Source organism: Harpia harpyja, chromosome 6 (assembly GCF_026419915.1).
Source record: "Harpia harpyja isolate bHarHar1 chromosome 6, bHarHar1 primary haplotype, whole genome shotgun sequence".
Taxonomy (NCBI): Eukaryota; Metazoa; Chordata; class Aves; order Accipitriformes; family Accipitridae; genus Harpia; species Harpia harpyja.
In genome coordinates this window covers 27,691,473-27,717,221 of record NC_068945.1, presented here as the reverse complement: position 1 = coordinate 27,717,221, position 25,749 = coordinate 27,691,473, and the positions used below count along the sequence as shown (strand labels likewise).

At 53.2% G+C, this 25,749-nt stretch overlaps 3 protein-coding genes across 3 annotated transcripts; 2 read left to right on the top strand and 1 right to left on the bottom strand.

Moving 5' to 3' along the window:
• Nucleotides 1–3,621: 3,621 nt before the first annotated feature.
• SOX10 (SRY-box transcription factor 10) lies at nucleotides 3,622–14,586 on the top strand. The gene is made up of 4 exons (XM_052788917.1): nucleotides 3,622–3,823; nucleotides 5,013–5,471; nucleotides 11,417–11,682; nucleotides 12,085–14,586. Exons 2-4 carry the CDS (start codon nucleotides 5,062–5,064, stop codon nucleotides 12,798–12,800), a joined length of 1,392 nt encoding a protein of 463 aa, XP_052644877.1. The 5' UTR covers nucleotides 3,622–3,823; nucleotides 5,013–5,061; the 3' UTR covers nucleotides 12,801–14,586.
• A 3,105-nt stretch (nucleotides 14,587–17,691) lies between these two features.
• Nucleotides 17,692–21,849, bottom strand: POLR2F (RNA polymerase II, I and III subunit F). The gene is made up of 5 exons (XM_052788925.1): nucleotides 21,684–21,849; nucleotides 21,526–21,595; nucleotides 21,241–21,371; nucleotides 19,575–19,646; nucleotides 17,692–17,885 (listed from the first exon to the last, which is right to left on the bottom strand). The coding sequence occupies exons 1-5, from the start codon at nucleotides 21,701–21,703 to the stop codon at nucleotides 17,795–17,797; spliced, it is 384 nt and encodes a 127-aa protein (XP_052644885.1). The 5' UTR covers nucleotides 21,704–21,849; the 3' UTR covers nucleotides 17,692–17,794.
• Nucleotides 21,727–25,393, top strand: C6H22orf23 (chromosome 6 C22orf23 homolog). The gene is made up of 6 exons (XM_052788922.1): nucleotides 21,727–21,979; nucleotides 22,270–22,332; nucleotides 22,659–22,844; nucleotides 23,319–23,453; nucleotides 24,639–24,739; nucleotides 25,051–25,393. The coding sequence occupies exons 1-6, from the start codon at nucleotides 21,850–21,852 to the stop codon at nucleotides 25,153–25,155; spliced, it is 720 nt and encodes a 239-aa protein (XP_052644882.1). The 5' UTR covers nucleotides 21,727–21,849; the 3' UTR covers nucleotides 25,156–25,393.
• Nucleotides 25,394–25,749: the final 356 nt, after the last annotated feature.

Sequence of the window (25,749 nt, the reverse complement as noted above, 5' to 3'; positions counted from 1 at the left end):
CTGAGCAGGTGCCCCTGAGACGACGTACCTGGCTCGCCGAGCACCCAGCCCGGAGCAGGGTGCCCTTCCCATCGCCCTTGGGAGCAATGTGGGTGCAGGGGCACCTAGCCTGGTGGGACATCTCCACTTCCCACCCACTTTTACACATTGCCCACCCGACATGGCTGTGTGGTGGAGAGGTGGCATCCTTCCACCTTTGCATATTGAGGACTGAGGCCCGAAGAAAGCATTTCACTGATGTGTCACAAGAAATTTGTGGCTTAGCAAGGTCTCTGGCTCATGAACCACCTTCACTGGTTGGTCCTTCATCTGCAAAGGACCGTTCCTTTTTATGGACCTGGGGACCCCATCCATAGAAATACATGCTGCAAAGAAGGGGTGAAAACCTGCTATAAGAGCTTTTCCCCAGGAACCAGTCATTAGGAAGACTTGCATTTGGAAACACCACTTCTGCAATGTTAGCTGCTGTGGCCAGTGGTGGCTCTTGGAGGGTCCGTGTCTCTAAAAAGGGCTCCCAGGGGATACTGGAGGAAGACACATGCCACCCCAGTGATTCCTGAAACAGGGACAGTCTCTTCTCCTTCCCCTCTGCCTGTCTTCTCACCTCAACTGAAGAGAAATCATCACACCTCTCCCTGCTGCAGTAGAGGTATATTTTCCTCAGCGCTCTCTCCTGCATCTGCCTCTTTGTAGCACAAGAGAAGAGACGACACATGAACAGAAGAGACTTAGAAAAGGATATACGAGCAGTCAGTGCTGTGAGAGGGGGCTGGAAATAGGGAAAAAGGCACTACAGGGAAAAAGAGTTCGGAAAGAGGAGGCAGGACCAAAGGAGACAAAAAGCAGGAACTGGAGAAAGGCAGAATGAAGGGAAAAAACCCTTCCCTGCCATTGAAACGTGAGGAGACGCTAAGACTGCAGATTGCAGAGACTGTGTGGCCAGTACACACTCCTTTGAGGATGTCCCGGTCTTCAGCTGAGGCACCCACAGCGCTTCCAACAAGGCACGAACGGGACCCGGCTCCTGTCTGGCAGGTGGCAGCAGCCCCTGACGGGGACGGCGAGCAGTGGGACAAACACGGGTCCAGAGCCCTGTGGGTTACTGAAATCCCTTCTGGGCTTGATCCTTTTCTTGCCCCGGTTCGCAGTGGTGGGTCAGACACTATTCTGCTCACCCAGACCCTGGGCATGCAAGAAGATGTGAGCCCCACCACTCCCTGTCCTGCCGGAGTCAAGTACCGTCTCGTTCTCCCCGCAAAGCTTGCCAAGAGGCCACTGCGTTTGGGGTATGAGCTGAGCAGGCTGTGAAGTTCCTCTCAGTGCCCTGTGGGGTTCCTTTGTCTCCTGGTTTGGGATCTTCTCCATCAAAGCACTAGGAAGACCCCCAGCCTCTCGCTCCCTACCACTTAGTGCCCAGCACCCTGTATCCCCACTCCGGAGGGAAACGAGAAATCCCTGCCCCGTCGTCTTTTTCCCATGGGGTCCGCAGGAACCTGTCACCTGAAGGGAGGGCAAATAAACACCCTTTTCTGGCCATTTTTTGTGGCATTCTTCCTCCCTGCCCCTGGCTGCAGCCAGAGGAACAAGCAGGACAGTGTTTCTCAGCAGTGGCTATCTCTCTGTGGGCTAGACCAACCCTCCCTCCAGTTCTCCTACACCTCATATGCAGGGTCCCTGCAGCATGAGGAAGACCCTTGCTGGCTGGAGGAAGATGCCACGAGCTCTGCAGCATCACTGACTCTTCATCCAGTGGGCCACCTACAGTTTTGTATGAAGCGACCGTGCCCTGTTTGTTCTCGCAGACAGAGGGTGAGCTGCCAAACCGCCCCTGTCCGTGCTGCAAGACCCCTTCTCGCAACAACCGCAGCCAAGGTCTGTCTTGGTGAGAGAATTAATCCCATACTGCAAGACTTGAGGTTCACCAGCTGCTGCTTTGGTCAAGGAGGCAGGGCCTCGATGCTGTTTTGCTAGGCTCTCCATTGGGTTTTCTCAGCATCCAAGCAAAAGGCACCCACATTTCTCTCTTGCAAAGAGAAAAAGGCATCACGTGAAGAAGAGTAAGTGAGCCCATCTTTTTTCTGGAGTAGGTAATGCTGAAGAGAAGAAAGGTAGGAGATGATCCCTTGGGATTTTTTTCTGAGGGATGCAAGAGGCACCTTTAAGCACCTCTGCCTGCTTGATGCCAATGGCATGCAGCCATTCTCCCTCCCAGCTCTGCTCAGTAAAGACTTCTCACTGGGCTCTAGTGAGGATTTCCCTGCAGCCACCGTATGGTTTGAGAGCTTTACTTACTCCAGACAACAGCAGACATGCAGGGAAATGGCCCTGTGCTGTCAGCCAGGTCTGCAAGGGCAGCAGCCAGTCCCACAGGTTTGCTCTGAGGGCTTTAGCTCAGGTGCTCAGCACCATCCTTGGCACTGGTTCCCTTATGCTTCATGTGGTGCCAGCCAGTGGTTTTTGCTGGGTCTTTCTAACACAAAGTTTCTGGAGAGTGAATATCTGCTACAGGAGTTCAAAATGTTCTGAAATCCCTTGAAGCTGGTTCACTGGGTCACATCCACTCATCTCTTTCTATTTTCTGACTTAGCACTGAAGTGTCTTCAGGTTGGCTCTCCAGTGAGGAGCTGGGACAGGAGCTAGGTTTATCTCATTGCTAACTCAGGAGGACCTGGGAAGGTCATCAGATATTTCGTGGGTGACCTCTCATGGTTACAGGGTTGGTATTGGGCTATACCAGCCCCAGTGACAAAGGAAACTGAAGAAGCCAACTACCAGAGGCATCTGGGAAGGAAAGCGAGCTAGAAAATGGAAGATGTGGTGAAGAACATCCTAAACCATTGAGTGCTGAGATCCTCTATGTGTCCCAGTGCACGAGCAGCAAGAATGAGGGTGAGCGAGTCCTTCTCATCAGGAGACTTCCCTTTCCTCGCGAAAGACCCCACATTTGCCTTCAGGAGCAATTCAGCACGTCAGAGGAAGCAGAGCCTGCTTGTCTTGGCAAGACCCCACAGAGACGAACATGTTGTGACGAGCCCATCCCTAGGGTGCAAAAGTCCTAAGAAGGTTCAAACTGGGATCCACTGTCCAGAAGCACAGTATTTTCCCTGGACCTGATGTCCTCCATCCTTGGGACACCCCTGACCTCCTGCATCCCTTTCCCCACCCCGCAGACTCAGATCCGAATCAGGATGCCCTTTTGGCAGCATCTTGACCCCGGGGTCCTGGGCCAATTTGTTGCACAGTGGGGTACCCACGATATTCTGTGACAGGGACTGGAGACTCGTTTGGCACATGGGGAGCACCGGACCCCACAGGAGCAACCATGCTAGCAGGGGGAAGAAGGGGGATCCCAGTCCCGGGGTGAACCCCCATCTCCCCAAACCCCCCCAGACCCCAAATCACCCCAGTGTTGAATCCTGCGGGACCATCTCTGGGGCGGCCACGCTGCCGAGACCAGCCCAACGCCGGCGGCTCTTGTGAAGAAGCCGGCATCGGGGGAAAGCGGGGAACGTGCCGGCAGCCGAGGTGGGGTGGGGGGCTGCCTGCGTCCCCTCCCCACCGTCCCCGACCGTATTCTGGCTCTGAGGAGTGCTTGGCTCCACCTTCCGCCCTTCCCTCCCCCGGTGCTAAGCAGCAAAGCCAGCTAGAGACATCCAGCCGGGGTATTAGTAAAAACCAAGCCTCCCTCTAGGAATGGCACTCGCCTGAGAGCCTCCCCGTGCCGTGCGCCCCAACGCCGCCGGGGCTGGGAGGGAGAACAGGGGGGCTATTGGGATACAAATCGCAGCCCTCGCAGGATCTGCTCAGCACACCGGCCAGCAACGTAAGTTTTTCCTACCTGAGCTCACTCGCCCGCGCGCACATGTTCGCCCGCGCCTTTTTTTCCCCCTTACTTTCTCTTACTTTTTTTGCGATTTCCCCAGCGAGCGTTCGTGTCACCCTCTGAAACTGGAGGGATAGCAGCCCTTGGTCTGCGCTGGCTGTTTTTCAGCTAAGTCAGAGGCATGCTTTTCTATCACTTCTTTTTTTTCTTTTTTAATTTCTTCTTTTTTTTTTTTTTTATTTCTGGATGGGGGGGATAGAGAGGCCTTTATTTTTAGAGTGTTTCTTTCTCCAAGGGGGGAACTGCTGCACGGTGGCAGGGACTTTTAGAGGTGACTGCAGGCAGAAGGAGAGAGGAGGAGTGTGTGGGGCAGGCAACCCAAAGCCTTGGCTCGTCTCAAAGTTAAACTTGGCCTGTGTTTGTATCTGTATATATATATATATATATATATATATATGAATGTGAATATGTACATGCATACGTAGACAGGCATGCGTGTGGGGATGCAATGCGGATGTATTTTAAGTCTTTGATTTATGAGCAGCGAGAGGAGGGTGAGGGATGGGGTGTCCCCGCAGAGGCACTTTCCCACAGCCGGGATCAGGGTTTCTGGGTGCGGGTCCGGGGCCCCGGGCTGGTTCCCTGCCCGGTGGTGCCATCTGCTCAGCTTCCCCCAGTAACCGGGATAGAGATCCCTTCTGGTTTATCGATACAGTGCCAGCGCACCCCCTCCCCCTGAGCACCGCGCTGGCATTTCACCGCATGTCTTCGAAAGAAAGGGGCACTTCCCCACCCAAGTTTCGGGGCCATCTCCCCCATCCCGCTCCCCGTGGGGAGCTGTGCCCGGGCAGGACGGTCCATGTCGCTCTCCTTTCAGGTCCCCAACCCCCCTTATCCCTCTTGCCGCAGGCCCCTCCACACGTCAGCTCCAGACGACTGCAGAGATAGGGAGCGATATCTCAATTAATCAGGGGCCCCGACCCATCCCCACCCCCATCGATCACGGGTTTTGCGGTGTGCATGGCAATTGCTTTGCTTGCGCTTTTATTGAGCGGCCCCTGTCTCGTGGTCAGCTCTTCAGAAACCTTGGAGTCCCTTTCAGATTTGGTGGTTGCTTCTCCTTTTCTCTCTTTTTCCCCTCTCTTTCCTTTCTTTCCTTTGTTTTTCTCTTCCTCCCTCCCTTCCCCAGTGAGAAGAAGGACACCAATAAGGAAGAGAGAGAGGGCTCAAGAGCAACAATGGCTGACGACCAAGACCTTTCGGAGGTGGAGATGAGCCCAGTGGGCTCTGAAGACCACCACTGCCTCTCGCCAGGACCCTCTATGGCATCGGACAACTCCCCGCACCTCACCGGCTCGGGGAATGGGGAGATGGGGAAGGTCAAGAAGGAACAGCAAGACTCGGAGGCCGACGACGACAAGTTCCCGGTGTGCATCCGTGAGGCCGTCAGCCAGGTGCTGAGTGGCTACGACTGGACCCTGGTACCCATGCCCGTCCGGGTCAATGGAAGTAACAAGAGCAAACCCCATGTCAAGCGGCCAATGAACGCCTTCATGGTCTGGGCACAGGCTGCCCGGAGGAAATTGGCTGACCAGTACCCCCACCTCCACAACGCCGAGCTCAGTAAGACCTTGGGGAAGCTCTGGAGGTAAGAGCGGGCGGGTGGAGGGGGAGCACAAGGGCTGAGGTCCGGAGGTGTCCTGGAGAGGACTGTGTGGTCACATGGAAGGATGGAGACTTAGCGGGATGGAAGGGGTGTCCCTTGAGGGGACTTTCTTCCCTGCGGGAGCCCCCTCACAGGAGGCACGGTCGGTGACTGGGGCAAGAGTGGTGGTTGGATGTAGTGAAGGGCTTCCGCAGCAGAGCTCACCTCCATCCTGGGTGGCAGCCCTTTCCACATGTTTCCCACTAACTTCCCCCGTTGTTCCCGACCAGGACACTCTCGTCCTGGTCCTCTCCTGCCTGACTGCCAGGGGAGATCTTGTTTTATTGGCTCACCCTCTCTGTTGGGCCAAGATGTGCACTAGCAGGAACTGGGCTGAGCCCCATCCAGCTTAACTCACTGGTGGGTGCCTCAAGCCTGTTTGAACTTAGGTCCCAGTGCCAACAGGGGTTATTTTCCGCAGAGCAAGTGGGAAACCAAGTTACGGCCGAGGAGGAAGGTCAGGGGAAGGGAGCCAGGCGGCCAGAGCCCCGCACCCATCCTTCCCAGGACGGTCCCAGTTTTGGCAGGCCATGCAGGTGCAGCGAGATGGACAAGGAGAGCCCCTGCTAGAAAGGGGGACTGAGGCTTAGCAGAAAGGAAGAGACCTGCAACAGTCCCAGCCTTAGCAAGCTCTCTTGCAACATGCTGGCTCAAACCAGCCCCAACTCTTTTTGCACCCAGAGAGATACCCTCCCTTCTTGCCGGCACACACACACTCGTCCTTCTGGCCCCACCAGTTTGTTGCGACCATTTTCATTTTGGCTTCGTGCAGATCCCTGGGTCCTTTACGTACCTTCCCCAACCCGCTCCTCCTTCCTCTGGCAGACCAACAGGCTGCCCCAATTGATCGCAGCTGGCCCGTGGGTGTGCAGAAAGTGGCCGAGCAAGGTGTGTCAGGCTGGCCATGCCACTTCTTTCCCATCTGACGGTCTCTGCCGATAACCCCATCAACCTGTTACAAACACTTTCTGCCACAAGTCCCCAGCACCGTCCCCCCCACTCACCTTACACCAACCAAGGCAAACCAAGGCTCATGCAAACGGGCCCTCTCATTCTCTCTCCTGCCCTGACGGCATTTCGTGGATGAAGCCCTCAACCTTGGGTGGACCAAGAGACAATTTTTCCAAGCAGAAGCAAAACACATCCCATCCAACAGCTGATGCTGAGGTCTCCTCCTGGCTTCAAACCTCCTTGCTCGCAAGGAACTGAGCCCTTAGGCACTAGCTTCTCCCTCTGCTATGTCAGCCCATCTACGCCGACCCATCAGTGTCTAGTGTAACCCCAGCAAAGAGATTTCTCTGGGAAGGTGAAGGCAGGGCGTGATTGTGGATGTCTCATCTGATGCCCTTTCCCGCTTTGTTCCCTGCTGCCATCCCTTCCCTTTACCACAGCACTTGCTCCTGCCTGGGACTCTGCTGCCAGCCTCTGGACTGTAAAGTTGTGCTGGAAGGGGTGCGCGTGTGGGGTGAAACCCACCTTTTCTGTTCCCAAAGTGTTATTTCAAGGTATCGTTCCTTTATTGCAAAATATTGCCAGATTTTAAAGCAACGGTCTCCCTCCAGACACTGCATTTCCCTTGAAAATACAGTAGAGCAGGGAAACCCTCCATACTTATCACATTCAGAGCACAGGGAGACACAGCCTGTGGCCACATTCACGCATCCGAGTGTCTCCCTGCTCCCAGGGCACGGCTCCCACCGTTGGCCGCACGGGACTCGGAGCGGGGGGACGCTGCCGCCGGACGATGGGCACCGTGCAGCCAGGGAGAATGGGTCAGGCAGAAAAGCTCGCAGGATCAGGCCTGGGGTTGTTACGTGCTGCTGGGTTTGCCGCCCAGCTTCTTTGCTTGAATGCATCTCTCCGAGTGTCCCTAGTGCAGGCTGCGGCTCTCCAAGCCGTGTCAGCCCCTACAGGGACTGTACAGCAGAGTAAGCTGGGTTATGGGTGCAGTCGGTGTCTGGCCTGGGTAGGACCACATGCGTGTGTCTTTCTGTGAGGCTGGGGGGGAAATATCAGCCCACAAAACTCCAGGGGAGGTGGCCCAAAGGTTAGCAGGATAGTAGCCTGAGCCTCCCCTTCCAGCCACTGTATGGTTGGATCTTCCTCCACTGAGTTTCCCACTGCCCTCATCAAAGCCGTCCCCAAGGTATAGCTCCTACATGTCGGTACAACTGCGAGCAGTCGGGTTTTGCTCTGGATGGCTTAGTCTCCAAATATTTGACGAGGGTCCCTACAAAGGGCCCTGGCCATTCACATATCCGCACCCTTACAAGGTGGCCACCCAAACCCTACAGCCTACATCGCTAGTCGCTTTGGAAAATGTGGGTGACTTTTGTTTCCACATGGGTTGCTCTGAGCTTGTACAGGTAAAGGGCACGTTAGGCAGAGACGAGCGCTTGTGAGCACGGAGACTGCCTGCAGACCACCATTAAACCAAACACATCCCCAGCGATCGGTGCTGGGTGGGGACGGCAGAGGCTGGGAAATCTTGAAAGGCATCTAGCAGATTCAACAATAACCCCAGTGCCGTCCCACATGCTCCTCTGCAAAAGTGGGCTGCAATGGCCTGGGCTTTTTTTTTTTTAAGCCTGGTGGTTGCTCTGGCTCTGTGCTACCACCATGTCCTCCATGGGTCCCAGCGCTCGTTGGGAAGGGCTGCAGGACATGCCCCGATGGCCAGGCTACCCGCCTGGCCCCAAGTACGGTGCTGGGGGGGGCTTATGGCCCCATCCACCTCCCTCAGTCTGTACCCACTTAGGGTGCAGTCGATGAACCGAATGTACTGAAAAGGAGGAACGGAGTGTTTCTGTGTTTGATGGTCATGAAATCGCGCCTTGGCTGCTTTCTCGCCACGGGGTGGGACAGGGAGCAGCTCTCAAAAGGAGGCCAGCTGCTGAAAATGTCGGCATGACTCTCAGCCAAAATGCCAGCCAGCACCACCTCCGGGGTCGAAAACAAGCGAGGCACGGGAAGAAGGGGAGGAAGGCTCGGCAGGGAGGAGCGAGGGGACCTGACGGATGGATCTTTGCATGGGGGTGGCAGCACCCAGGGAATAGGGTCATGCCCACAAAATCCGGGGCCGTGGACGTGTAGCAGAGCTCGCCTGGCTGATTTCTGCTCCCTTGCCTTGCATCAGCCCCGATGCCCAACCCTATCACCGCACTGACTCATCGGCAGCTGAGTCCCGGCACAGGGTCAGGCCTCTGGCCACCGAGCCAGTCGCCTGGCACGCAGCGCGGTGCAATGCCAAGCAACAGAAGGGGAGGCTGCAAGAGGTGGGCAGGAAGATTTTAGCCCTTCTTTCTCCCCCCCCCCGGAGCGGAGAGCTGGGTGCTTGCCCCTCTCCCCTGGCTCGGGGGTGAGCATTCGGTGTCGGGGAGGGTGGCGAGGGCTCGGTTAAGCCCCATGAAGGGCTTTGCTCTGTGATCCATAACTTCTCTGCCCGTGCAAGATTCCTTTGCATTATGGCCTGGGAAGTGTGGGGGGCAGGAGGGGGAGGGCAGGAAGCAAGTGAAATCCAAATCCCCCCAAATCTCCTGGCCTTTGCCTGCTCGCACCAGTTTCACTTTGCTAAAGCCGATTTGAGCTCTGATCCCAGCGGGAGGGAGGAGGGAGCAGGCAGCTTTGGAAAGGAGAAGGCAAAGACGCGGGGAGTCCACTGTCCTGCTGGTGGCACTGCCCATGGGCTGCTGTCAAGGGGAGAGGAGGTGAGGCACTCGGGCATAGCTCAGAGGGCAGGGATCTGACTCCTGCATAGCCTCGAGTGGCTCTGGTTCACGCCATCCACGAGACGGATCTGGGAGGCTGAGCTTTGGTCTCCATCGGAGGCTCTGCTCTGAGCTCGCCGTGCGGTCCGCCCTGCAGATCAAAGCTGGCTGTGCAGCCTACAGCCCCCTCGCTCCAAGAGGGGCCCACATAGAAAGAGACCTTTCACTCCCAACTGCAGCATCTTATTAACTTTAGCACCATCTGGGCTGGGAGTGCAGGGACGCCGGAGCCTGGCTGCCTTGTAGTGAAGCGTCCTGGGTTGCAAGGCTGCAGGTTTTGCCTCTACTCTCCATCTCCCGTGGAGATGGGGTGTTTTGCAAGGATGAAGGTTTTGCCAAGGCAAGGTCGCCTCCCAGTCCACGACGCCTACAAGGGTTGGCCATCACATCCCTTTGGACCCCTTGAAAGTCCATCTGGAGCAGCACAGGCTGAGGGATTAGACCCCTCCAGGATGTGTGAGCATGGTGTACGGTGGTGGGAGGGAGACAGGAAAGCTGGTGTTGGATTCACGGTGGCTCAGTTGCTTTAATCTCTGGGATTAAGGCAGTGGAGGAATGTGGTGTGCGGCTGCGACCTGCTCAGGCTGCCTGGAGTGAACCCAGGTCAGCACCGTAACAGGCTCCAGCCTGTGCCATACACCTTCTGGCTGCCAGCCGAGGGGATGCACAAGGAGCAGGGGGAAAGGGGGTGCTTAGGAACCAACCTGTTACTTGCTGGCAACCCCTTTGATCCCCAGCAGATTTATCTGTGTGCTCCTTGAGCCGTGCCTCCTCTTCGTCTTCAGTTTTTCAGGCCAGTTCAGGCCTTTGTACCTTCCTCAGTGCCTACAGCTTAACAGAACTGGTCACATTTTAGCGCTAAGGGATTCAGGGGTACCAAGGTGTTGGCACAGCCTCATCTCTAGGTAGTTCTTTTGCTGGGGAGAAGAAGTTGTGGACGTTTCATAAATGGAGTAATTTTTGCCCTTTGGGAGCCCTGCCATTCCTAACGGCTGCTGGGGTTGCAAGTCATGCGAAGACTGGTCCCTTCTGAGAGCACTGGTTTCTGGTTGGAAGCAGGATGACTGTGAGTCACAAGAATATTTGAGGGGAAAAATCATAAAATGAAACTGAAGTGCTTCCAGCCGAGATGATGCTAAAGGCTTGAGTAATGAGGTTGATCTCATCTTCAGATGCTCTGAGCCATCCTGCCCGCACACTGCACCATTTCCTCGGAGAGCCTATCTTAACTAGAGCAGCCCATGATCTGTCAGGAGAAGGAGCTTACACTTCTGCAGTGCCTTTCATCCAGAGACCAAAGCTTATCTATTTCTACAAGGCTAGCAATGTAGCAGCTAAGTTTTTTACAACTGCTCGGCTAAGTTCAAGAAGGGCTGGTCCTTTGTGCTTCAGCCTTTTGCATTATCCATGTCTAAGGTGAGCAGGAGCTCCAGGAACAGCAGAATACACTGTTTCCCCCCGTTCCAAATTTTCTTTAATTCCCTTCTAGGATATCGTAAGATGCTTAAAGGCCCAGCAAACTCCATGCAGCAACATGGGTACTGTGGAGCCAACACCAGTTGCTGACACTTGTGCTCAGTAGAGCTCCAAACTTGGAGCAGAGCCTATGGAAGGGTGGGAGGTTAAACTGGAATAAATACAGCCTGGGGAAGAGCAAGAGACATGTGGGAGGCAGCACTACAGGTAGCAAGGGTGTGCCACACTGCTTTAGTCCGAAGGATGATCCCAACTGCCCTCAATTTGCCCAAAGTCTTTGAAAGCAGCTTGTCCAGCCTTATTTTACACGGCTATGAAAGACTGTGCTTTGCCTTTGGGCAATGTAAGAGAGCATTGAACTTACTGAGGTGAGACACATCACGCAGCCAGGGAAGGGGGACCCAGCGCTGGCACTAAACAATGTCAGGGCTTAATAATTAACGAGGAGGAGGAAAACATTGCTGTCTCCACTGAAACACTTCCAAGCTCTCCCTGTTGTTCTGGGAAATACCCTCAATGGGGCAACACCCTGACATCTGGATTTACATGCTGTATCCCACGATGCTGCGTATAGGTGTTTTTTTTTCTGACAAACCTGCCCTTCTCCTTCCCCTCTTCTCTCCTTTACCACCTTGGCCTCTGCAGGCTGTTGAACGAAAGCGACAAGCGGCCCTTTATCGAAGAGGCGGAGCGGCTGAGGATGCAGCACAAGAAGGACCATCCCGATTACAAGTACCAGCCCCGCCGGCGGAAAAACGGCAAGGCCACGCAGGGCGAGGGCGAAGGCCAGGTGGAGGGGGAGGCTGGCGGGGCTGCCGCCATCCAAGCCCACTACAAGAATGCCCACCTGGATCACAGGCATCCCGGCGAAGGGTCGCCCATGTCCGACGGTCATCCGGAACACTCCTCAGGTGAGTGCCAGGTCTCCGTGAACCTACTGACAGGTTACAGCCAACTCGGAGGCTCAAAAAAGACAAGTCGTCACGGTGAAAGCCTTAGCGATGTGGCTCACACCTTGCTTGTGACCCAACAAACTCTGCTGGAGTCAGCAGTGTAAGGACATGCCTGAGTTTCACAGGCACTTGCATTCCTCTGGTCAGGCAAGGTGTTGTTGCACCCTCCCTCTTTTACCACGAGATGATATAAAAAGGTTTGGTTTTGGCTGGCTATTTCTCTCTCCCTCCACTGAAGCCTCCAGCCAAACAGTTGCTGGCATACTGGGAGGAGCAGAGCTGGGCTGGATAAAGCCAGGCATAAAGCATTAACTCACCTCTTCTCTCTTTTTCCTCCTCAAAATGTTTTTCACGTTGCAGGTCAGAGCCACGGGCCCCCCACACCTCCTACCACCCCTAAGACCGAGCTGCAGGCAGGTAAAGCCGACTCCAAGCGAGAAGGGCGTTCCTTGGGGGAAGGGGGAAAGCCACACATTGACTTTGGCAACGTGGACATCGGGGAGATCAGCCATGAAGTGATGTCCAACATGGAGACCTTTGACGTCAATGAATTTGACCAATACCTGCCGCCCAACGGACACGCCGGCCACCCAGGCCATGTTGGGGGCTATGCGGCAGCGGCAGCTGCCGGCTACGGCCTCGGGAGCGCCCTGGCTGCGGCCAGCGGACACTCTGCCTGGATCTCCAAGCAGCATGGAGTCTCCTTGTCCACCGCCAGCTCATCGGTGGTAGACTCCAAGGCCCAGGTGAAAACGGAGGGGTCCGCCCCTGGAGGTCATTACACCGACCAGCCCTCCACCTCCCAGATAGCGTACACGTCCCTGAGTCTGCCCCACTACGGTTCGGCCTTCCCCTCCATCTCCAGGCCACAGTTTGACTACCCGGACCACCAGCCCTCGGGACCCTACTACAGCCATTCCACCCAAGCCTCCGGCCTCTACTCTGCCTTCTCCTATATGGGACCTTCCCAACGTCCCCTTTACACTGCCATCTCTGACCCTGCACCCTCCGTGCCACAGTCCCATAGCCCCACACATTGGGAACAGCCCGTGTATACGACCCTCTCCAGACCGTAGGGAATGGGGAACGGTGACCGAAGCAGCGACGGAAAGGCTCCGAAGAATCAGCACAGGCAGAAGAGCCTCCGAACTCCGAGGTCACTCAGTGCCATCCAGCCACCAGAACCCACTGAGTATACAGAAGTGCCTTTCTTGACCCCGGCTATCGCTGGCTCACCCGCCTAGAGGAAGGTTTTTCGTCCTTTCACCCTTTACCAATTTCACGCAGGCCACGCGACTGGCTTGCGACACCTTATTGGCCTTCTAGATGAGGAGGATTCTAGACATGGAGTGACTGGTCCGTGGCGGGTTTCGTTGTGCGCACCCTGGACTGTACGATGAGAGAGACTGTCCTTTCCTTCCCCTCCCCAAACTGCTCCAGGGAGTTAGCAAGTGTTTCCAACAGGCCGCAATGGCCAACACTTTGTCACCTGCTGCGGGTGAAGGGTGGTTGCTCAGCCCTGGTGAACATGTTATGGGAGGAGTAGTAGGGAGGATGGCACGGCCGGCTTCCTTGCCTTCAGCGTCGTGCAGCAGTCCTGCCTAAGATTCACACATGCATGAATCTTGAACCCCGTTGGAAGACCAACCTACGCTTGCTTCCCTGCTGATTCCCACAGCTGCATCCTAGCTTTTCGCCCCGCCTCTCCTCTCCATCCTGTCTCTGTTATAAACCCACACTCTTTCCTGCACGGAGATTTTAAGGCTTGCCTGAACAACACGTAGGACTCAGGAACCGCATTGTTGGTCTTAGCGTTACTCGTATCACAGCCTGTGTGCACATGCGTGTTCATGTATGGAGGTGCAAGAGAGGTGGGGAAGGGCCAATGAATCATTAAGGTGCTGTGGGTGAATCCTCCTGTCTTACAGTTACTCTATATCGTTCATTTATGTCTGGCATTTCTGGCATCTCAGTCTTTTCTAATCTCTTCAGTATCCCAAACAACCTCTGAGCAAACTTGGTCCTTGCTCTTCCATGTCTGACTGTGCCTGCCTGAAGCGAAGAGGCACCAAGAAAGCTACTATGCACTTGACAACACCCCAAGTTGAATCCAATACTCTCTTTGAAGCCCCACTCCAAACTGAGGCTGATGGGGTGTGCATCCCTGCTCGTTTGTTCATCATGTCTTCCAGTCAGTCAACACCTCCCCTCCTACCTATGCTGAGGACAGAAAGATACTCCAGCGGCTTTACGCAAGGTAGATACGCACCCAATCTTGGATGAGTGTAAAGAAAAAAAGCCTATTTAGGTGCAAAGGAATTTGTTTTCCCCCTTGGGTTTCAAACTGGAAGCGACCAGCTCTTGCAGTCAGATCAACCTCCTTTTTTCAGCCCAACACCTGAGGACAGCCTGCTTACTTCTCCTTTGTCACCTCCAGGATTGGGGTGGTTTGTCACGCCAGCGAGTGAACTGGCACAAAAGTTGCTGCAGGAAAAGATGACTCCTGGCCATTGATTGCAGAGACGTGTTGTGGGACCTTCCAATGGATATTCCAGTCTAGAAAGACAAAATACTTTGACCAAACATGGACTTGATCGGTGCCGCTGTATCCCTCTGCTGATATGACTGTCAGATGCCCTTCCCGCCTCCCTTAGCTATGGATGACTTATCCTTGTGGTGTCCGAAAAGACCATGTAGAATGTTTGCTCCGTGTACGCATGTAACCTCTTCCAGCCCTGTCCCCTTATTTATGCAAGTAGCACCTTCCGCCCCCACCTCCCTTTCCCCAGTCTCTATGCTGTCCTAGCACCATTAACTCTGCATTAAACATATGGAATAATAAACTTAAAAGTTTCATTTTCACGTGTCTGGGTTTTTTTGACCTCTTTCCTGCAAGTCTCTGTTTTTTTTCCCCCAGGAAGTGTATGATGGGTCACACCACCACCACACAGATCCCGTGCACAGCCTTCCTCTGCCTGTCATGAACAGGACACAGGCAGAACTCTGACTGGCTTACCAGACTCCTTCACGGAGATGAAACTCATCTTCTGTTCCCACCCCAGCTGCAGTCATTTCTTCACCAAGAAATGTAGTAACACTGACTTCTGTCCTCCAGCTAAGATTCAGCACGTGCAATTAAGAAGAGCACCGTTTTGCACGTGCTTCACCCAAGAATTTCTTAGTGTGACTTAGTGTGACTGAAGAAAACTTCCCCACATACACAAACTTATGTATTTTGGAAGCAACCATTAGTCTCTCTGTAGAAACTCAGCCCCCTGGACCTCTTGCCTTCCACAGGCAAGAACCTAAATACAAACACTCACACACAGAGAGTATATTCGTGAATAGATGTATACACCTTCTTACTTGTTGAAGAAGGTATCCTGGGTGTAGTCAGGTCCTGGGAAGCTCTCTGAAGATGTTTGGAAAGAAAATGTACAGCAGGTATTGGTCTGCTTAAGAACATCTCTCAAGGCCAATGCTAGCAAGGTAGGATCCCAGTTAACACAGAGACTCCACAATTACAAATTGATTCCACAGGGTTTCAAGGCTGACACATGTGATCGATCCAGTGAGTTTGTGTTCACCAAACGCTTTATGGGTGAGTAGCGTAAGCAGGATGTCTAGGAACTGTGGAACACGTTCAAAGCTTTTTAAAACTCACAGCACTATTTGGATGAAGTCCGGTATAGGGCCAAGAGCATCATCAGCAGAATGTCTTAATGGATCCAACAGTGGTGATGCCAGCTGAAGAGCTCCATGCAAAGTAGCACTGTGGTCATTCACTGGAGAGGAGGAGAATCACTACCCCAAATTACAGGCTGTGGGAAGAGTCCAGAAGGGAACTATGCACTGTTGAGCAGCTCAGGAGCATGTGTGGGGAAGAAGGGAAGCCATGGTGGAGTTAGGGGTAGGAGAGCTGATCACAGGGGTGGAAGAGAGAAGGGACATGGTGCGGACGAACAGAAGAGCAGGAGAAGAAAGTTCTTAACCACACACAAGTACCCTTCTCCAGCTCTTCAAAAAGCAAATTAAGAAAGCGAGTGGGCTCTGCCTCAACCATTCTCTAGTGGAAGGGGATGCCTCTTCTCATCTAGGAGGGTCCTCACAACTAAGACAGGACTGAGAATGCCGCTGGTAACAGAGGGGTTAACCACTCCTCCTGTAGCCTAGCAGGAGCTGGGCCGGCATCCTTCCCTATCCCTTTAATCGTATCTGATACAGATGCAAGGCTGGGGAGGGGAGGCGGGTAGGGAACAAAGAAGCCATTTAAAAAAAAAAAAAAAAAAGGACGAGAAAACGACCCCCGCCTCCATGGCGGACGCCAAAACGATTGCACAAAGGCACCATTTCAGGGCTGAAATTTCACCGCACCAACGTGATTAAAGGATTCCATGGAGGGTGGGGGGAGAAGGCTGAAGGCCACAGTGCTGCAAATTAACCTTTTCTTGGTAAGGATGGCCTGGACCAGGAAGCGTTTGTGTTCCTCACAGTCAACCCCCTTCCCACACCTGCAAGCGCCTCCACATTCCCTTTGACCTGTCATTTTGCCCAGCGACCCATTCAGCTCTTGCATTATCACCTCCAAAACCAGCCACTCCTGTGCACACCGACAGAGGAAGGACGGACTGGTGCTTTTACAGGGAGCAGTAAGAAAATGACATTCATGGTTGGTTATACGAGCTGAGTTCTCAGGCAGGTGGATATAAACTCCCTTTGGGACATGGATGCTCATGTGCAGGCACCGACCACACATACAGCATGAAGAATGCACGCTTTATACATAAGCACAAGCTTTAACACAAACTAGTTGGAAATACTCTTCCTGGACCAGTATAAAGAGAAAAATTAACGTAAAGCAGAACCCACAGGTTAGGTGCACCTTGCCCCTTCTTCTCTTCAAATAAAAGACGACAAAAATTCCGAGAGCACCTTTTAATAAGATAATTGAGAAAGACTTGGTGTGTTCTGCCCAAAAGCTCAGATCTTCCTCATGCAGAGCAAGAACCTTGGAGCACACAGATCGAGAAATGAAAACTTGGTAGTGGCTAGCTGGAAGCCCTTGCAGATTGTAATGCATCCCCCCAACTCTTGACTTGAGCATGTAACCTCCCCACACATCCGAGGCAAGAGTGCAGGTACCTGAAGGGGACAAACGACTGATCTTTCATCACGCTACAGATTAAAGGACTCTAGGATTTAACTACTGTTGTGCCACCATAAGAACCACCAGAGTACGTACAACTGAGATGGCTGGAGAGCACCCACACCCCCAGCACCATCAGTTCCACCGCGTGTCAGAGAACAGCTGTACGAGTAACAAGCGCAGCGACAACCTACAACTGCCGAGCTGGTGGGACTGTGAGTGGCGACTGCGCTTCTTCCGGCTGGGGCAGTGCCACTGAAAGGGGATCCCCACTTTTGATAAGCAGCAGGAGCAGGGAAACAATAGGTGATTTGATGAGAGCTGCTCTACGATACTCCTGAGAAGGCCCACAGCCAGCCCCAGCCAGAGAGGAAATTGGGGGTTTCCACAGCAACCTGCTCAGGGCACAAAGGCCCAACTGTCTAGGGGGAAGCAATGGAGGTGTCTCAGCACTCCCATTTTAAGAAGGGACAGGGGTGGAGGGCTGGAGTCTTTCTGAAGCCAAAGTACCTGCAAGAGTGGTTTTGTACAGCAGGATTTTAATTGGCTATCAGTCCTACAACCAGGGAGGAGCTGTGCTGGAGGAGGAGGAGGTAGTTACTGCAGTCTTTAGCCTAGGTAAAAGGTAGGGCCTTCGCAGGTGAAAAAAAGCTGCAAGAAAAGCATGGCACTTGGCTCCCTCATCTTACCAATATAGCCCATGACACAGAAAGAAAGAATAATGACAAAGCTGGTAGAGAGAAGTAAGAAAGTCTTCTCTTGGGCATGTAGGACTGAGATGAAAGAGAAGGTGGGAGGAAAAAAAACCAAACCCAAACACATTTAACTTAAAATGGGGAGGTTTATAATTTATTTACGCAAATATAAACAAAAATAGAAACATCTCTGGAGAAGGAAAGAACCAAAACAATGGCTGGAGGCAGATCAGTCTGTGATAATTAACTCATCCACACCCCAGTCTTCATAGCTCCCATCTGGTAGGTAACGACGGATGATTATGGGGATCTTGCGTGCTCTGAAGGGAGGACAGAGAGGTGAACAGAAATGCCAGAGCCTTCACTATACCACTTCAGCAGGCAATGGGAACTCAGGTGCTTAGTGGCTTCGGTAAGCTCATCAGGTTTAACTAAGAGATCTGTGTAGCACCAGTGATTTGGTATTATATGGTAGAGGGAAGTCCCAACAACCTGCTCTCTTTCGTAGGTGCAAAGCAATGAGCACCCTTAGACTTGGAACAACCAACGACCTACAGAGGGTCAGGCCTCTGTTGCTACTGCAGGAATTGAGCCCTGTGACCTGAACCCGCTATGAGACAACACCAAGCATCTAACACAGATAAAGGGGAAAAAAAAAAAAAAATCAAGGGACTTGAAGAACAAATCCACTTTTTCTTTGATGGAAGATTTTTCCCCACAAGACACTACAGAAGTGGCAGAATTCTGAGAACCTTCAAGACAAACTGATATTTACAGAGTATATTGCACCCTGAGAGCATCAGTTACATTTTAAGAAGGATACATGAAATAGGGCCTATTCAGGTACCAAAACCTGGTACAGCTGGGGTGGAGCACAGCATCTGCTAACAGTGCTTCCAATTAGAAAGCAAGAAAATGCTGAACACAATTTAACTTAATGGAAGTAGATTTAAGTCAGCAGCATGTAATCAGACAGTCTGGAATCTAACCAGGGCATCAGGTTTCAACCGTATCAGACTTGAAAAGTAATACAACTTCTTTAATGATCACATTCAGGGCCATTGTTTTTCCAGTAGCAAAATAGCTCCCTCATGCCAAGAATTACAACCGAATTTTGGCACAGAAGAGGATGCCACTATACTTTGTCACACGCTGACTTACTTTCTAGAGCTCATGCTCAGACAGTGACCAGAAGCAATTCAGTCTGAGCTTGGAGATTTGACAGGAACGTGACCTAAGGAGCTTTTGGCAACAATAAAGGGAGCTGTAATAGATATAAAATCTGCAAGAGCAACAGCAATGCACTGAGAAACTGGGGGAGCAGAGGGACAATTCGGTTCAAGAACAGGGATTTAATCAGTAATGGAGTCCAGTTGCTCTGCTTGAAGGATACCTGCATGTGATCTAGGTCACCGACCGTGCAGGCAAACTGTGGGCCAGCAGGGAGCTCTGCTGTGGAAAGGGGGGCCTGTAAGTGGTCATCCAAAAGCTGCCTCTGCTACAGTCAGAAAGGATTTATCTTTCTGTAAGCAGGGGACAGGCCTCCTCGCAAGCACAGTAAGCCAAGCGTGCAAGGGTGCAGGAAAAGAACATTCTTAACAGAGTCTCCACACCATCAGCCTGACCCTTATTTTAATTTTTGCCAGCACTTCATATGAACACAGGTCTGTTCAGATGGTTGCTTCGAATCAATTCCATTCAGGAAATTAAACCGATTCCAGAAAGATGAGGACCTTGGGTTCTCATCATAGAAATAAAGAACACTTGGACTCCAAAGTAAAACACGTCAGAGCACTCCTAATCATCAGTACTTTGTACAAGCAACTAGGATGGGAGAGAGCAGCTGTGGAGAAGTCCCTACGTGAAAAAAGGGGAAGGCAACTGTAGTGCTCACTGTTGTCGGGGGAAGACAAGGTTGTGTTGGAATAAGCTGCTAAATGCTGGGACAAGGAGAGGACTGCTGGCTTTATGGAAATCAATACGCTCACCTGCCAAAGCCTGGGACTTACTTGAGTTCTTTCATGGCAATTAGCAAGGGGTCTGTCTCTCCTTCCAACTCCACCATCACAGGGGCACACATCCTGGGACAGAACATCAACAATCACTTGAGCAAATGCACAGAGAGGGAAGAGGAACAGCTAAGCACATGCCTACCTATCGCACCTGCACAACGGCCAGCAAAGTAGGAGGGTGGGACACCACCTTGGCAAATCTGATTTGCTCTCTTACGTACTTCAGGAAGAAAATTCCCCCAAGTGGTTTCAGACTGAGCTTTTACTTGCATGTTCTTCTTGCCCCATCCCTCAGCCTCTGCTGACCAGCTGGTGCTCAAGGGCTGGCTACACCCTCCTAGTCACCCTCTGCTGTACTTCAATGTGAGGAAAAGAGTGGTTCTAAAATTAATCCAATGAAGGGGTGGAAACGCTGTAAAATGAGCATGCCTCCCACGACTCCAACACATCTCTTGCGTTCTGATTTGCTCACACCTTCCAGGCTTTGTTTGGGGGGAAGCGAGGGGCTGGATTTACAATGCACTCTACCTCTAGGAATTAAAAATTAAGCATTTTGCAGTGGGTTGTAACAGCAGAGCAAACATGGGTGACAACATCTGCCCATTAGACAGCAGCAGCAAAGAAAGTTCACGTTATACGTGGATAAGGCCACTGGGGGCTGCTGCTGGCCTAGGTTCAGCACTGAAGGCAGAATCTGTAGGTGAAGCAGAACCAGGCGCCAGAGTGTTTTGGATTAAAGGCCTGGCATGGGCCCATCTCATCTCCCCCATTTTTCTGGCCTTCCACCAGTTGACAGAAGTGCACAAAATAGCTTCACAGAGTGAAGACTGTGCAAAGAATAGCTTGGCAAAGCGATGATTAAGGAAAGATCTGATCACCACCCATGAACTTCTAAATGATGTAGAGGAGAGGCATCATTTTGAGGGTGGATACAACCAAGATGAAAGTCATAGATGTGCTTTCAGACAAACCTTGACGCAGCCTAATAATCTCGCTCATAAGGCAGTTTTTCAAAAAGCACAGAACTTTTTGACATGTATTATTAAAACAAGTCTAGACAGGCAAATGGATGAAGTTGAGAGCAGCCAGCCGTTCTTAAAATAGAATTTAAGTGTTATTACCTATTATAAATCAGGCCTTCCTATTCCAAATACTTGAAAAAACTTACAGCTTCCCACAATGCAACTGCACTTAAAACAGATTTTGGGTTGGTTACTCCAGTCCCAATTCCTACAGCCCTGTGGTATCAACTGAAGACGTCCTGGAGCATCCCTCCCTCCGACACTGGCTTTTGCAAACTGGTTCTCAGCTTTCCAGCCCATGTTGGCTCCCTTATGAAAGGCAGAAACCAGGATCACCTTGCCACATCCCCTACTCATTTCGCCTGCAACCTAGGAAAGGTCCACTGCAGCTCCCGAATACCCCCCTCTCTAGGCACAAGTACCACAGTCTCAGCCAAGGCGAGAGACAAGATACTTCACAGGCAACTAAGAGCTCCACGGTCCTGTGCTTCAGTGCTGACCAAGACGGTGATGTGCAAGTGGAGCAGTCATTTAAGGGATTACATGAGATCCAGGAGTTTTTAAGGAAGGAAGAAAGCAGCTTTCAGCGGGAAGGGAGGAGAAGCTGTGGCGACGCTTGGGATATGGAGTGAAATACTCACGCTATCTGGAGGGCGCGAGTGCCCAGAACTCTGGCTCGCTCGTATTTGGTCATGTAGGGGGTAGTGATCCGCTTCTGGTTCGCCTGCTGCCGCTCTCCCGAGGGAAGGATTTCCACGTTCTCCTGTCCCTCCTGGGGAAAGCAGACCAGCGCTGCACCTCAGCTGCGCCCATCACCGAGGCCTCACGCTGCTGGTAGAGCCCCCCGAGGCCTCCCCAGCCCCAACCACCGCCTAACCAGGCCTCGCCCGGGCCGGCCGGCGCGGTGGACCCGCGGGGGCACCCACCTCCTCCGCGTTCTCCAGGTCCTCCAGGCCTTCATCCTCCTCCACATCATCGAAGTCATCCCCGTCAAAGCTGCGGGAGGAAAACGGACGTCGAACACCGAGCCGGGCCGCCCCCGTCCCGACCCGAAGCCCCCCCCGCTTCCCATCCCCGGCCTCACTTGTCCTCGTTGTCAGACATATTGCCTCCTCACCGCCTTCCTGCCCGCCGGAAGTAAGAACCACTTCCGGGGGCTCGCCGGGACGCCACCGGAAGTGCCCCGGCGGCGCCGTTACCGGGGCGACGCTGCTCCGTGGCGTTCCCTTCCGGGTCGCCGCTTCGTCGCTATGGAGACGTCGGAGCGCCGCGGCGTGACGTCAGCGCCCCTGACGGCGGCGGCGGTGGCGGGGCCGGGGGGAGGCGGCGGCGGCGGCGGGCCAGCCCGGTACAGCCCGGCGACCCGGGAGCTGCTGAGAGGTAACGGCGGAGCGGGGCTGAGGCCCGGCCAGGCCGCTCGGCCTCCCCGTACCCCGCTCACCGCCGGAGCGCCGGGATCCGGCCGGTCCTGCCCCCGCCGCGGGGGAAGAACCCGCGTCCAACCGCGGGGGAACCGGGGGAACCGGGCGGCCTGAGTCTTCTAAAGCTCCATCTTCCCCTTTGGGTTTGGGTCGTGAGGTGGGGAGGGGGAGCGGCGGGGAGGATGGCCCCGGTGCCGGTTCCCCGGCCCCTTCCCGCTGCCGTCTTCAGGCAGACGTCATGTTTTTCAGCGATGATGGAGGAATCGAAGCTGACGCCTTTCCAGAGGCGATACCTGATGGAGAGCGTGAAACGTGAGTGACGGCCCTCTCGCCCTCGTGTCCCACCTTGAGGCAGCGGCGTTCGCCCACGGCCGGGCTTAAAACGCGGGGACGTCCGGGAGCGAAGTGTCCCCAAGGGTCATCCAGGGAATGGGACGCGATGGCGTGACTTGAACGGCAAGTCTGTCTCGTGTCAGCGCACACCAACAACTGGCACGGACGTCTGTGGCACTCCCGGGGTCTTCGCTTGCGGCGCTACGGTGGATCAACAGGCAGATCTGCTGCCGGTGGTAGCTCGGGGCCATCCACCCCGGCTCCTCTCTTGTCTGACCTACCGTTATTTTTGGTTTGTTCTCCAGGAGGAGACACCCTGCCCCTCCAGTGTCACCCCACATCCAGCAAAGAGCCAGCGCCTGCAGCGCCTGCTTTCTTCCCGCCAGTTTGTCAGCCGCGCAGGCTTTTGGCGAAACCGCATCTCCGACCTGCCGAGGTTTGCCAGGCAGGAGATGCCTACACCCGAGAGAAATTCAAGCCACGGGCGAGGCGTAAGTCGGCAAACACCGCTAATAAATAAATAAACACTGCCGCCCGCTCCCTCTCTTCCCCTTATGTCCGTTCCCTGCCTGCAATCTCAGTAGCGGCAGGGATTGTCTTAATTGCTCTTTGTCCTCACATTTTCTGTCTTCAAAAATGCTTTAAAAATGGATGTCTGAGGGAACGTCTACTGTAAGCACTCGCTGACTTCTGCCCACTGGCTGGGAGGGTGACAGGCAACAGGGACTCATGCAGCCCTTGCGTAAGAGGGGAACGCCGTGTAATTTTCTAGCTTATAAATGTGAATCAAACCTCTGATGTCAGTTTGGTTGGCTCTGTATGCCTATGTGGTGCTTGTGCAGTTCAGACTGGGCTGTCGTTAACGTAACGCTTCGTCTGGCATCGTTAGCAGGGAAGCAGTGTAGCCAGGCTCCTCTCTGAGGAGACAGGCTGATAATAATTTTTTTTCCCCTTGGCATTCACAGGAGATTTGGAAAAGGAGAAGCAAAGGCTCCAAAACATCTTAGCGACAGGGAAGGATGTGGTGGAGCACAAGGTGAAGCAGACCCTGGGTCGGACAAAGGAAGAGGAGATACCTGAGCCTGACCGGTTTGAAGAATGTATGTCTTCACGTAGCCCGGAGGAAGGCAGGCGGGAAGCCTGGGAAGGGCTGGGGTGGCAGACCATGTTGCCGGTAACCTGAAGCCCGTTGCGGAAGGAGGCACAAAGCCCAGTTTCCAAGAGAAAGGACTGGCTGCTCTGACTTTGTGATCCAGCCGTCTTCGCAGAGCTTACCCTGCAGAGGTTTGCTGGCAGATGCAAGCTCCCTGGGCTGCCCGCACAAAATGAATTCCGCTGGCGGGGAAATCCCCTGGGGACGCGCAGGGTGACTTGGGCAGGAAGCCCAGGTACTGCAGGTCCTTTTTCCAGCCAGTGTAACTCAACATAGACTAGGACACTTGCCAGCCTGACCACGGTTTGGGCTCTGTTTTCTTTCACTCCAAGATCAGAGCAGTTACACTAGGAAAGCTTAAATGTTGAGCAGAATTTTAAGCAGTGAGGGACTTTGGCCTGCAGAGTATTCTGGGATGGCAAAACCCCACCTAATACCTCTCTGTGCTTGAATCTTCAATGCGTGTGTACACCCCAGCTGGCGCTTCGGTAGTCAGGGCAGCACAAAGACAGACAACACTAGAATAACGTGTACAGGAGCAGTGCTTTGGTCCCTGCTGCAGGGAAGCCAGCGCAGCTGGCTTCACGCATGCTTTGTATCCTCTAAAACGTGTTGCAAGCTGAGTGCTGTCCTTGACACATCTGAGATACCCATGTACTTTGTACTGTGGCAAGATTTGCACCAGCTGGCTGCAGGTCTGTGCTGCAAAGCGGCAGCTAACATTCTGTGCCTGTGCTGGTCCTGGGAGCAGAAATGGTTGCGGTCACCAGGTGACGCATGGCAACTAACGAACCTCAACAGCTTTAAGCAGGTTCTGTTTCCATCCACAGACTGGTTAAATTGCCCACAAGCAACAGAGAATTGTCTGTACAAATAAAACTAGAAAGTCACCATTCCGGCAAGATGGGGAGTGGCAAGAAGATGGGCAGGGGGGACATTTCCCATTGCGGAAGGGACTACTGAGGTATTTTGATGACATGCACGAGATGAGTGTTACAGCAGACATCACCCTTCCCCTGGCGGGACCGCTGTTCAAGCAGAGCTAGGAAATTGGGAGTTCAGATCCAGACAGAAACATGTTTTCTTGCTTTTTGGCTGAATCATTTCCACAGTGTTTTCTCTTATCTGTCAGTGGTGAATGAAATTCAGGAGAGGAGGGAATTCCTGGCAGAGATGGAAGCTCTAGGACAGGGCAAGAAGTATCAAAGGATTGTCCTCACTGAAATCTCACAGGTATGCAAGGGCCCTGGCAGCATTGGTCGTACAGTACATGGAGGGAATCCCTAGTGCCTGAGACCTTAAAGCAGACTCTCCTCCGATACCCAAGGGGCAAGGGGGCAGGGAACTGAGTGTTTCCCTTCATGGCACAGGACAGGTGTGAATTTGGGGAATGTGGATTAGAGGTTTTTAGCCTTTCTTTCCATCTCTGTGTGTAACTTAATCAGGAAAATAGAACTTTTGTTCTTGGGACTGGCAAAAGAAGAAAAAAAAAAAAAAGCTGCTGGCTTTCTCCCTGCTCAGCCCTTCCCCTTTGTACTTTGCAGAAAATGTGTGAGATGGAGATCATTGACAAGAAGAGAAGTGAGGAAATGAAAGAGATCATGACAAAAGACTTCTCTGGTGGGAACAAATCAGATCCCCACGACTAGGCCGAGGGAAAAACACAAGTGCAATTTGTTCCCACCTCTTCTTCCCAGACTCTTGGCATCGGAGTCTAAAGGGCTCTGTCTGTGCCTGTGCCTGAAAAGGGGGCAGCACCACCTGTTGCCTAAAGCCAGGCAGCAGGAGGAATTGGTACGTAACTGGTGACAGAAGAAAGCTGTTGTAAAATCCTACCCACGCACTGGATCCCTTCTTGCTTAATGATATTAAAAACACAAAACCACACAGCAGTGGCTACCGAAACATGACAAAGCAGAGCCTCCCTTTGCTTATGCAATGCCTTAGAGTACAGCAATCCATCGATAAAAATGTCACTCCTTTCCATCCACCCAGAAGTGGAGGTTTCTCGTGACATGATGCTAACACATGTGTTGCCACCCACATCTGCGACCCCCTCCTGTCCCCACGACTCTGGGATCGGCTGCGCTGGCAGACGGCGGGGAGGCAGATGCAGCCGCGTGGCCTTGCGCAAACAACGAGCCTCCAGCATTGCTGCAGGTCAGCATGACCGTGTGCATCATCAGCAAACTTCTCAGCGGCAGCTGAACTGGGCAGGCGCTCAGGGAACACAGCTGTGCTGA

Excerpts from the sequence above, each read along its gene's own strand:
- POLR2F (XM_052788925.1), bottom strand. The coding sequence starts at position 21,703 with ATGTCTGACAACGAGGACAA. Across the intron at positions 21,596-21,683 it reads ATGTCTGACAACGAGGACAA|CTTTGACGGGGATGACTTCG; the intron begins GTGAGGCCGGGG and ends TTCCTCCCGCAG. Across the intron at positions 19,647-21,240 it reads ACTCGCGCCCTCCAGATAGC|GATGTGTGCCCCTGTGATGG; the intron begins GTGAGTATTTCA and ends GTTCTGTCCCAG.
- SOX10 (XM_052788917.1), top strand. The coding sequence starts at position 5,062 with ATGGCTGACGACCAAGACCTTTCGGAGGTGGAGATGAGCCCAGTGGGC. Across the intron at positions 5,472-11,416 it reads ACCTTGGGGAAGCTCTGGAG|GCTGTTGAACGAAAGCGACA; the intron begins GTAAGAGCGGGC and ends TGGCCTCTGCAG. Across the intron at positions 11,683-12,084 it reads TCATCCGGAACACTCCTCAG|GTCAGAGCCACGGGCCCCCC; the intron begins GTGAGTGCCAGG and ends TTCACGTTGCAG.
- C6H22orf23 (XM_052788922.1), top strand. The coding sequence starts at position 21,850 with ATGGAGACGTCGGAGCGCCGCGGCGTGACGTCAGCGCCCCTGACGGCG. Across the intron at positions 22,333-22,658 it reads CCTGATGGAGAGCGTGAAAC|GAGGAGACACCCTGCCCCTC; the intron begins GTGAGTGACGGC and ends TTTGTTCTCCAG. Across the intron at positions 22,845-23,318 it reads ATTCAAGCCACGGGCGAGGC|GAGATTTGGAAAAGGAGAAG; the intron begins GTAAGTCGGCAA and ends TGGCATTCACAG.